This window comes from Ranitomeya variabilis, chromosome 5 (genome assembly GCF_051348905.1).
Source record: "Ranitomeya variabilis isolate aRanVar5 chromosome 5, aRanVar5.hap1, whole genome shotgun sequence".
Classification (NCBI taxonomy): Eukaryota; Metazoa; Chordata; class Amphibia; order Anura; family Dendrobatidae; genus Ranitomeya; species Ranitomeya variabilis.
In genome coordinates, this window is record NC_135236.1 from 301381802 (window position 1) to 301394582 (window position 12781).

The following is a 12781-nucleotide window of genomic DNA, read 5'->3' on the forward strand; positions in this document are numbered from 1 at the left end:
CACCCCGAAACAGCTGTCTGTGGATGGATACCATGCTTGGCATAGGTGGTTTTCCTGTATTGGATGTTTTCCTTTATTGGATGCTGCCCTTCCCGTGGTTGTTCCTTCCCGGGGAAAGGCCTGGCTATTCACTGCTTGCGTTGAGAAACACATGATGGTGTCTCCGCAGCTATCCTACATGCATTTGTCCACTAGGGGGACCATAACTAGCAGAGGGTTATAGTTTGCACCACGCAGGGTAGTATAGCGATAATACAAGGGATTAGCTTATTAGTTAGGAGGGGTTAGATTAGTTTTTAGGGAAAGCACTTCCTAGTTTAGTCAGTGGAGTTAAGAGTGGAGAAGAGTAAGTGAGGAGTTTAGGAGAGTCAAGTGTGTGAGGAATGGCTAGATAATACATAGTAACATAGTATTTAAGGTTGAAGGAAGACTTTAAGTCTATCTAGTTCAACCCATATCCTAACATGTTGATCCAGAGGAAGAAAAAAAATTATACCAACGGGTTCTAAGATAACGTATATAGCATAGGCGGAAGGGTTCTTTCAGTTCAAGTCTAACAGTAGGAAAACACATCCCAAGCTTCGTGTGGACGCCGGGACAGTCTTGGGCCTAGGGTCCAGGAAAGTTATTGAGTGTCGTGTCTTTGTTTCCCTGGTGAGAAAGATGTCAGACTGGTCACAGTGAAAGGAGAAGATGGTGGACTTCAGGGAAACTGTTATGCTGGATGTGAAGCTACTGGGACCAACAGAAGATGTTGAGGTGGGGGCAGGTTGGACAGAATTGAGTCAAAGACTGATAATATACAGGGCCAAGGGAACATCACTAAAAAGGGACTCTGTCTCAATATGTATGCTGCAACTGCTTGTATCCGTATTGGACAGTAAAGCTGAACCTATTGAACCGGACCTATGATCCCCTGTCATATCTGTAGCTGGATCTGATCCCATAGATGTGGAGGGAAGAAGGACTCCTGAGCTAAAAGTGAAAAAAGAAAGCACCCCACAGCACATCACACTCAACTCTGATTCCTATATAAAAGAAGTGTTTCAGGGCAAATATAATCCAGTTCTGAACAACAGCATACCGGCCCTGTGCCCCCCTTCATATGTGTTCATATCAATCACTATGCACATGCGCTTTGATCCCAGGACCCCTATAGGTACAAAGAAACCTTTACAGTACAAATAAAAGTTTGTGATTCTAACGCTATACTTGTGTTCTCTCTGCCTCAGACAGGGTATTAAAACAGAGGGTACATAAGTCGTTAGGCCTTTTGTGCCAACATTTGGCGGATGCACTCATGAAGTTCTGTGTCTTATTTGTGTATAGTCAATTTTAAGAAGACACGGTAGAATTTAATTACAATAATTACAATCAAGATGCCATAAAACCTGTGCAGGGCTCGTCTAAGTAAAAAGTAGACCACAATACCTACTTTACAAAATCACTGTGTAATTGCAAGGACATAACACTAAATTCACACAGTAATGATGCATTTAGTAAAACAGCTTTTATGGCTCGTCTGATACCAACACTATGCCAAGTTGACTAAATAAAAAGCAATATTGCCAGGGAATTGTATCTGTGGATTTCAATTCAATTTTTTAGTTTTACAGCTTCAATAAAAACAGCATTAAAATCAACAACACAACACTAATTCCATCCTGAAAAGTTATATTTGCTTTTTAATGTTGCATGTAATGGACAGAAATCTGTTTTATAGGATTCCTTATGTTAATGTCAGACTAATGAAAGAGGCACTAGAGATGTAAATGGTAGTATACTATACAATGTCTATTTTGTAAATGGTCCTGGATACTGAAATACTTGGTTACTGAAGTTTGATTTGACTGAATGAGAAGTAACACACATTTACAGATGTTAATCTTCACTGTAGGATATTTTATTGTGGTTTAAACTACCCAGAGAGACCTTATTGAGCAAAATGCTAGAAAACCTGCATCCCGGCAGTGCAAAAAGCAGAAAACCGTCTCTATTAATCAACTCTACTGCTCATTTACTGACATTACACTTAGCTACAAGGTTTTTACTTGCCACCAATCATTTGCTCTTATTTTCAGCTGTGACAATATAAGGAAAAGCTATTATAGTAAGAAGTCGCATATATATACTATATATATGACTATATCTGAAAAACGTTGCAGAATGACAAAAAAAATGTATACCTCTATACACAAAGTATAATTAATTATATTAATTAAAAGGACCAACATTCTTATTTGCCTTTTTTTAAATCTGTAAATTCACGATAATCTGATTTATGTATGTAAATTTTGGAGTCTGGGATGACATCATAGAAATTGTGGCAATATATATTAGATTACCGTTTCTCCAAACATTCCTCACACCTTTTGGGCAAGTGAATTTTCGCTAGAATGCAAGGAGTGGCCACTGATATGCAACAAGTTTGATCAGGGGGAGAGTTGGGAGCCCCAATACACATTAAAGGGGACACCATTCGAAAGGAGCATTTTAGGACTTTGCCCATAAACCAATCTACAGGAAATAATAAGATCCATAGGTGACAAGTATTCTATTACAGGTACTGGGTCTTCCTGTGTTGATCTATTCAAAGTCTGTGGGATTGACCAGAATAGACATGTACAGCGCTTGGCTATCTCTGTCATTTCCATAGACTTTGGATAGAGCGGCACTGTCTGCACCGGTAAAACGTATTAAATAAAGAATAACAAATTTAAAAAAAAACAGTTTTTCCCTTAAATGGGAAACATAATTCCTCCTTTGCTGCATTGTGTTTCTGATCTTGAAATTATATGTAAAAAAAATACATAGGGAAATCAGTAAATGTGAGAAAGTCAGCTCCCTTTTGTATAATATTCATTGGGGGACACTCTCTAAAGTTTCTTCATTTGTTACAATTCTTCATATAAGGAATATTACTTACTGTTTTTCTGGCTGAACAACAGCAATCTTTCTTTTCTTTTTCACTAGAAAAAAAATGAAATTAACATTTTAAAATAATATTCCAAAATCCATACACTCACTTGCGTACGTGAACATGGTGCAAGTGCAAAATAACAGCAAATTTGAGTTAGTTCTACATCAAATGTATTTATACAAATACATATGTATACAAAATCCACATTTAGGTAGAATTCTAATGGCAGAATTCATTGATCTGATGCTGTCTTGCTTAGAGATATAGGTCATGATTGTCACAGTGGTGGTTTAGAAGCCTGTGGCAGTACTCCAAGGTTTCTGTCTATGACAATATCTCCATTTACCAACAGTGATTTACTGCATTGCACATTTTTTTTCACTTTCTGGTACGAGTTGCCCTTTGCTCCAGCTGTTTTTGCTTTCTTATATACAAGTATTGCAACATTAAAATCTTAGCATGATGGCTTCAAAAAAGCTCTGTTCATATTGACAAAAGTTATTAAGCAAATGAATATTTAGAGACACTGGGGCATATTTATCAAGCTAAATGTGCTGAAATTTTAAGGTAATTTGTTTAAAAAAAAAACCCTATTTTTGATGGCTTGCAGCATATTTATTTGAAGTTTTAGACACTTTTTACAACTTATATAACAATGGGGGTATGACTTTGTTGATAGGGTGGGATTTATTGGAAAAGGGTGTAACCTAATTTGGGCACCAAAATTGTTGAGCACATTTCTGGCACACAGTAAGCCAACTAATAGATAGTGACGGAACGGTTACACAGAGCTCATGAATATGGAGGACTACATGGCAGCATTGGTTTACTAGTCCTCTATTGGTAATCTATTGGTGATTCCATCAAATCTACAACACATAGCCCAGAAAGTAACACATTGCCCTGATTCATCAAGACAGTCAATTTTCTTGCTGGTCTTCATGAGGGGGCATGATAGAGTCAAACTCTCCTGATTCATGATGCGTTACATAAAAAATATCACTGAAGTGGCATTTTTGGAGTAGGGAATGCCGCAACTTATCATGAATTAGATAAAATGTGGCATGGAGCTATGCCCCCTTCCTGCCCCAGCTCCGTCCATTTTGGCAGAGCTGGGAATAATTGTAGTTAAAACACCAAAAATTGCTATATTTTGTAACTTTGCAAAGCCTTTACACCACTTTTGGAACATAAAATCTGTGATAAATTGATGCCTCTGTCTCTACATTATCCTACTCTGAGATTAGGTGGCAAAAACCGGTAATAGGTTCACTAAAGGTCATACAACATATTGGTGTGATTTGTTCTAAATGATTTTCATGCTACTTTTGGGGACTAAAGTATCACATAAATGTGCAAAACGTTATGTGTTTGATCTCTCATAATTACGGTGGAATGTAATTGTTTTGCCACCCCTGGTCAAAATAACTGTTATTGTGAACAGTTACACATTGAAAATGAAATGATCTCTAAAAGGGCTAAAGTTAAAGATGACACATTTCCACTCTTGGAGATTTGTGTGCTCAGATAGCTTTGACCCATGTTTCAGAACTTAATTAGCCTGTTAGGGTTATGGCTTGTTCATTATCATCATTAGGAAAGGTCAGATGATATAAATTTCCCAGCTTTATAAAAACCCAGCCTCTAACATTGTGATGAAAAACAGCAGCCATGGGTTCTTCTAAGTAGCTGCCTAGCACTCTGAATGAAAATGGTGGAGCCCAACAAAACAGGAGAAGGATATAAGAAGATAGCAAAGCGTTTTCAAATTGCCCTTTCCTGTTCAAAATGTAATTAAGAAATGGCAGTTAACAGGAACAGTGAAGGTCAAGATGAGGTCTGGAAGACCAAGGAAAATTTCATTGAGAGCTGGTCGTAGGATTGCTAGAAAGGCAAATCAGAACCTCCTGCTTGACTGCAAAAGACATTCAGAAAGATTTAGCAGGCTCTGGAGATGTGGTACATCGTTCTACTGTTCAGAGACACCTGCACAAATATGGCCTTCATGGAAGAGTTATCAGAAGAAAATCTCTCCTGCGTCTTCACCATAATGTTCAGCATCAGAAATATGCAAAAGAAAATCTAAACAAGCCTGATGCATTTTAGAAACAAGTCCTTTGGACCAATGAACTTAAAGTAGAACTCTTTGACCACAATGACCAAATGTATATGTGGTGAAAATAGGGCACAGAATTTCAGGAAAAGAACATCTCACCAACTTTTAAGTATGGGGCTGGATAAATCATGCTTTGGGGTTGTGTTACAGCCAATGGCACTGGAAACATTTCACAGGTAGAAGGAAGATTGGATTCAATGAAATTTCAACAAATTCTTGATGTAAACATAACACTATCTGTGATTATCCTAAATACACATCAAAATCCACAATAGACTACCTCAAAGGGTGCAAGCTGAAGGTTTTACAATGGCCCTCACAGTCCCATGATCTGAACATCATTAAAAATCTGTGGCTAAACCTCAAAATAGCAGTGCATGCAAGACGACCTAGGAATCTCACAGAACTGGAAGAATTTTCCAATGAAGAATGGATGAATGAATGAAAATCCCTCAAACAAGAGTTGAAATACTCTTGGCTGGCTACAAAAAGTATTTACAAGCTGTGATAATTGCACAAGGGGGTGCTACTAGGTAGCGGCGCACATAATGATGGTCACAATACACCACCGTATCGAAGTTATCATTAGTTCCGGGGCCCAATCAAAATCATGTGTACTATATTTAAGCCGGCTAATCCCCTGCCCAGACACGCCTCCTGAAGAAGCAGTGTGAAACACGTGTCGGGGCAGAGGGACGCCGAGGATCATCCCCATGTGGCTAAAATATAGGTATGCCTTATAATATTTATACAATGTATGCTTTTTAATGTGGGGGAAAACCTTTTGAGACTAAGAGGATTAGCGTATAGCTTCCTAGGTAATGGTATGCCCATATGGGCAAAGATATAAATTTACCCCTAGTATGATTACATCTTATGATTTTTCCATCATAGCTATACAGTTGTGGCAGCCAATCAAACATATTATGTAATAGCCAGATCGTAATTTGGGGTTGACCTATGGCAGAGTTGTCCCTCCTTTTGTGGTTCCAGTACCCTTTTTTGTAATAGTAATAATGTTGTCTTAATAAGGAATTTTTCTAAATAAAAGTTGTTTTATTACAGTACCTAGGTTGAGGTCAGTGTATTTTTTATCTCACCTTTCAGTGATATATCTATGGTTAATGGTACAGTGTCCCCTAGGGGGAGTTACATTGGGATATAAAACTGAGCAAATCTTGTGTATACATGTACCTATTTATGTAACATTTGCATCTTTTAGGCTAAGTTCACAATTATGTTCGGGGGCTTTGTGGAGGGCTGCGTACATCCTCCGTTAAGCCCCGCCTACTTCCGCATACTTCTACATGCATCCTGCGTACCTATCTTTAACATTGGGTATGCAGGACATGCGGATGTATGCGGATACATTGTTTTGACGCACCTGCTGACCGCACGGGAACGCATGGCGGGTGCGTCAAAATGACGAATCCGTATACATCCGCATATCCTGCGCACCCAATGTTAGAGATAGGTACGCAGGACGTATGCTGAAGTATGCGGAAACAGGCAGGGCTTAACGGAGGATGTACGCAGCCCTCCACAAAGCCCCTGAACGCAAAATGTGAACCCGGCCTTAGAAGGGTTAGCTGTTAATATTGAGCGGCATTGGAAACAACCTTTTTCTTAGCTTACTTGCTATTCTGTTCATTCCTAAGGGAGTAAGACATGTTATTAAATATCATTTTAATTGATCAACAATTATCCTAATTGTGTTGTGTGGAGGTCAGCAATGCATGAGTATGCGGTTAATCATAACCTAAACTGCGTAGCCTGTGATCAGTAATGTTCGCTATGAATCACTGAATGAGTGCTCGGAGCACTGGATCTAATTTCATAACAGCTTCAAGAACTACTGCCAAAATGACAGTCTCCCAGTTGCTCAGATCATATGGTCTTGCTAGGCTTCGAATGTTTATGGTGAAAATCTGGGTGCATTACTGCCACTTACAGGAGTAATTGGAAATGCTGAAATTGGCCAGAGAGCTGTGTAATTTATATCGGAGCATGTGATCCAGATCTGAGATCTGCTTCATGCTCCATTTAACTTACATTTAATGACTTAGTAATAAAAGTCATATTTGAAATATACACAATTTGTAAAGCTTTTGCACATTCTCACTGTTCATGCATTGTACTCTAAAGCCAGGGAATCTAACACCAGGATTATCATATATACCGGGGTGTTGGATCTGTTTAAAATTTCAAGCTCTGTGCAAAACACATTGGAAAAATTGCGGAATGTGGAACTCTTGTTACAGTTCTCACATGAAATGATTCGTCCCTTTCACGGGCCAGCAATTAGTTGCAGAAACAGGATTTATAGGGAAGGAGTATGGTGAAAGAGGAGAATAACAGGTGCCACAGACATAACTTCCCAAAGAGGTCTCTAAATAGTTAGCGATGCAGTAATGATATTTTCTTCAATACAAAACTACACAGTACAGGCTAATGAATGGAAAAACTTCATAAACAGATTGTCTGATGACCTATATTTAATAAATAATGACAGAAGGTCATACATTTATTACCACCACACCACCCACACTCATCAACGGATTACAAAACTGTTCAGGAGAAATGCTTGGAGCGCTATGCAGCATATACAGTACATGACGTAAACGCAACAGTTCAGGAATCTCATCTACTGTAATTAGTAATTATGTTTAACTAGTCATATGGGATCTTTAGAAATTCCGCTTTGTGTCAACCTCATTGCAAACTTAGAAATGATGCCCCATGCTGGTGCTGGTATATATATGATCATACCCAACTAACTCGGGGTGACTTAGTATCTTTTTTCCCCACTGCCTTCCTATTATTATTATTACACTTTGCTGGAAAGAGCAAATTTGCTAGTTAGTACTAAAGCTTCCATTATCAAAGGCTTCAAACCTATTCATTAAAACAATGAAATATCACAGAGGAATACTGTAGAGAAGTGGCCAACCAACAATCTTCCTCACTATAGGACACTGTTATGGTCACTTTTATGCGATTGTGGAAATAAGTGCTGGACAATTCACACATAGAGTTGTCGGTGTTAGTTTTCTTTCTGCTTTTGGGAGGGGAAATGCATCAAAAAACATAACTCAAACTGTAGAAAAATGCATAAAAAACATGCAGATGTTGCACTGTGGTTTTCCAGTTTTTGAGGTTTTTGTGCAGAAAACAAAACATCAAAAATGTTGCAAATTAGAGATTAGCAGATGCCAATTGTTCGCATGGATTTAACCTGGAAATTCGATTTTCAGAGAAGTTATTCTCTGCAAATTTAATGTCCCTTAATCTCTTGCATGTAAGATGTAAAAAAAAAAATGGAAAAAAAAAATCCTTATAGTCACTTCACCACCCTGCTCCTCATTGTCACCTATCTGCTGCTTGCGCTGGAATACCCCTCAATAGACAAAACGTCTGGAAACACTAGGATCCGCAGAATGGAAAATAATATTAAAGACATGTTGAACTTAGTACATAGAGTCCAGTGTATCACAAGCTTTATTGCCTTTGTGAGTTTCCTATGCATTGTAAACTTGTATAAGCCGGGCTCCTACTAAATGTGTCTTGTAAGCATTGGCGCAGATTGGTCCACTGCCCCTAATAGTAGCTTTTCATTCCGACAGGATTGGATCGAACCCTTGCCATATACCGAATATAACTTAAAAAAGGCTCATTGTCTAACGCTGCGCACATGTGTTAGTGAATAAAACCACCTAAATACTATTTGAGCCAGAAGTCCGAGTGTCGTTACTTTTGCTACATTGTAACACTGTCTTTTTTCTGTGTCAAAACTGAATTTTAATCGCTACAATGTGTCATGTAAGTAAGAAGAGAGCTGAGTTGGTTGATGGCACCATACAAATACAAGAATATTTTAAGCAGCTTATGTAAAGAGAAAACCCCCTTAACAAGTCACCTGTCAATGACTAGTAAATTGGATATGGGCTTGCAATGCACAGTGCTCACACAAGGAGGTATGCCATAAGGGCAGAACTCATCTATGTCCTTCTGGAAGGTTTTACACTTAGGCTGCTTTCACACATCAGTTTTTTGGCATCAGTCACAATCCGTCGAATGTTGAAAAAACGGATCCGTCGCAGATTGTGAAAAACTGATGAAGTGGATCCTTTTTTTTGACGGATCCGACTAGCTGATCCAGCTAATTGGATCCAAAAAAATCAGAGCATGCTCAGTTAAAAAAAACGGAATCCGTTGCCGGATTCCGTAATTTGACGGGTCCGGTGCCATAGGGTTCCATTCTAGCAAACGAAAGATGGCGACGGATCTGTCCATTTTTTGGACGGACACAAAAAACGTTACTATGTCCGTTTTCTCCAGCCGCCAGAAAATTTTCAACGGATCCGGCAATTTTCGACCGTGGGCAGCATGGTGGCTCAGTGGATAGCACTGCAGCTTTGCAGCACTGAGGTCCTGGGTTCAAATCCCACCAAGGACAACATCTGCAAGGAGTTTGTATGTTCTCCCCGTGTTTGCGTGGGTTTCCTCCGGGTTCTCCTCCCACATTCCAAAAACATATTGATAGGGAATTTAGATTGTGAGCCCCATCGGGGACAGTGATGATAATGTGTGCAACCTGTAAAGCGCTGCGGAATATGTTAGCGCTATATAAAAATAAAGATTATTATTATTATCCGGCGAAAAACAGATGACACGGGAGGCTATCCATCGCAATCCGTCGCTAAGACAAGTCTATGAGAAAAAAAACGGATCCAGCAGCAACTTTTGACGGATCCGTTTTTTCTAAATTCATCAGATTGTGACTGACGGCAAAAAACTGATGTGTGAAAGCAGCCTTACTGTACATGTTTGTAGGTGTGGAGTTGAAAGGACATCTGATACATTTGTTGTCTCATACTTCATGTTCTCCAATGAACAATAAATATATAGCTTTATTATTTCTTTCTGGAACTTTACAACTCACATTTTGTCATTTAAAGGGAACCTGTCACCCCCCCCCCAGGAGTTTGAAACTAAAAGAGCCACCTTGTGCAGCAGTAATGCTGCATTCTGACAAGGTGGCTCTTTTAGTTCTGGGTGCTGTAACTGCATAAATAATCCGTTTTGTAATTTGTCCTAAATACCTTTTCTTCAGTCCTGGAGGCCGGCCTTTCCCCCCTGCTTCAGACGCCACACAGCCGTCACTCAAATCTTCTTGGCGCCGGGCGCTGCCTCCTCTCCGCTGTTTTGAAATCAGCCGGCGCCTGCGCTCTTTTCTCCTGCCTTGGGCAGGCGCAGTGAGCGCTGCCCGTCCTCTGTGCTCATATGCAGTCCCAGCCCCGCAATGTGAATAAATCAGAAGACACTGCGGGGCTGGGATTCACAGGCAGGGCGGCCGCACAGGCGCAGTCAGCTAGACTGCATATGAGCACAGAGGACGGGCAGCGCTCACTGCGCCTGCTCAAAGCAGGAGAAAAGAGCGCTGGCGCCGGCTGATTTCAAAACAGCGGTGAGGAGGAGGCGGCGCCCGGCGCCAAGAGGATTTGAGTGACGGCTGTGTGGCGTCTGCAGCAGAGGGGAAACGCCTGCCTCCTTGTCTGAAGACAAGGTATTTGGGAGAATTTACAAAACGGATTATTTCGGCAGTTACAGCACCCAGAACTAAAAGAGCCACCTTGTCAGAATGCAGCATTACTGCTGCACAAGGTGGATCTTTTAGTTAAAAACGCCTGGGGGGGGGGGTGACAGGTTCTCTTTAAGTAACAGCTTATTTCTTCAAATGCATTTTGTCATTGTACCTGGTAATCTTCACACTAATTTTATGCTTCTACTGTGCGGAGTAGTGTCTTAAAGTGAATATGTCTGCAGGATTTGGCTATATCATTTTAGAATAGCATAATATAGGGCAAGAGACCCTGATTCAAATGATGTATCACTTAGATTACTGGGTGCAGCAGTTCTGACACAATCAGAATTTTTAGATGTAGCATGAAGCAGAGCTGAGAAAGCTAACCCCGCCCACACCAGGCTCACTATGTATATATAAAATAAAAAAAGGAGTGTCCTTTGATATAGTGTCACAAGCAATAACATTCAGTAAATCAAATGGTTGCCCATATGTACCCTACACTTAAGGGAGCAGGCAAACAGAAGTGACCACTTAATGGGATTCATTTTAAAAAACAATATATTTTCTTAACACAATTATTTTAAAATGAAAAACAATAAATAATTTCATAAAACAATTAGTGCCTCTTGTGTGAGGGATTGCACAGTAAATAACCTCTGCACATAGTACCAATAATATTATGCATCCATTTGTTCAATATACCCATCTATATGGAGATAATTATGATGTGGTTCTATTAGACCCAATATAGTATTTTGATCAAAAGGATGCATAATATTATTGGCACTATGTGCAGAGGTTATTTACTCAGCAATCCCTCACACAAGAGGCAATAGTTGTTTTTTGAAATTATATGCTGTTTTTTCTTTTAAAATAATTTTGTTAATATATTAGTTTTTAAAATAAATCCCGTTAAAGGGAACCTGTCACCCCCAAAATCGAAGTTGAGCTAAGCCCACCGGCATCTGGGGCTTATCTACAGCATTCTGGAATGCTGTAGATAAGCCCCCGATGTATCCTGAAAGATGAGAAAATAAGGTTAGATTATACTCACCCCGGGGCGGTCCTGGTCCGACTGTGGTCCGATGGGCGTCGCGGTCTGGCGCCTCCCATCTTCTTACGATGACGTCCTCTTCTTGTCTTCACGCCGTGGCTCCTGTGCAGGCATACTTTGTCTGCCCTGTTGAGGGCAGAGCAAAGTACTGCAGTGCGCAGGTGCTGGGAAAGGTCAGAGAGGCCGTAGCCGTAGCATGAAGACAAGAAGAGGACGTCATAGTAAGAAGATGGGAGGCCCCAGACTGCGAGCCCATCGGACCGGACCACAGCGGGACCACCCCTGGGTGAGTATAATCTAACCTCTTTTTCTCATCTTTCAGGATACATCGGGGGCTTATCTACAGCATTACAGAAAGCTGTAGATAAGCCCCTGATGCTGGTGGGCGTAGCTCATCTTCCATTTTGAGGGTGACAGGTTCCCTTTAAGTGGTCACTTCTGTTTACCTGCTCCCCTAAATGTAGGGTACATATGGACAAATATTAGATTTATATCCCTATGTATATAGTCTATTAACAGTGAGCTGCTTATCACAGGAGGCGGGGTTGGACTAGGGCTCATGCAGTGCTGTAGTCCAAAAGTAATTCTCTCCTGGTGATAAAACCCTTATTGTAAGTAAACAAAAGCACACAGGCAAGAAAGTGAAACACCATTGAATTTAGTGTCTCAGCTTTCCTATAAAAGGGAATTTGCCACTAGATATTTGCCTAGTAATCTGAGAGCAGTATAGTGTAGAGAAAGAGACCCTGATTTTAGCTATGTATCATTTACTGGGCTGCTTAGTGTAGTTTTGATAAAATAAGTATTTTATCAGCAGGAGATTATAATTGAAGAACTAGTAAACATGCAGCCAGGTAGTCAAGCATATTCCTGAGCTGTGTATAACCCCACATCCACCATGGATTTGCAGTTTTCTGTATACACTGTACATAGGCAGAAAGCTGCCCATCAGTGGTGTGGACGGGGCTATTTAGAGATCAACATTCAGAGAACTGGTAGATCTGCAGCAGAAAAAAACAGGGATTTGCTCAAAACTGCAACAAGCAGTACAGTAAGTGACACATTGCTGGAATCAGGGTCTCTGCACCTACATCATCATTTTCT

General features: G+C 40.2%; 1 protein-coding gene across 4 annotated transcripts in view; it reads right to left on the reverse strand.

The window, feature by feature from the left end:
• Nucleotides 1-12781, reverse strand: part of SFMBT2 (Scm like with four mbt domains 2) — a 284729-nt gene that overhangs the window by 59680 nt on the left and 212268 nt on the right. For all 4 annotated transcript variants that reach the window (XM_077264494.1, XM_077264491.1, XM_077264493.1 and 1 more), the window contains one exon: nucleotides 2927-2969. In XM_077264494.1, coding sequence (XP_077120609.1) covers nucleotides 2927-2969 — 43 coding nt within the window. The remainder of the gene's footprint in view (nucleotides 1-2926; nucleotides 2970-12781) is intronic.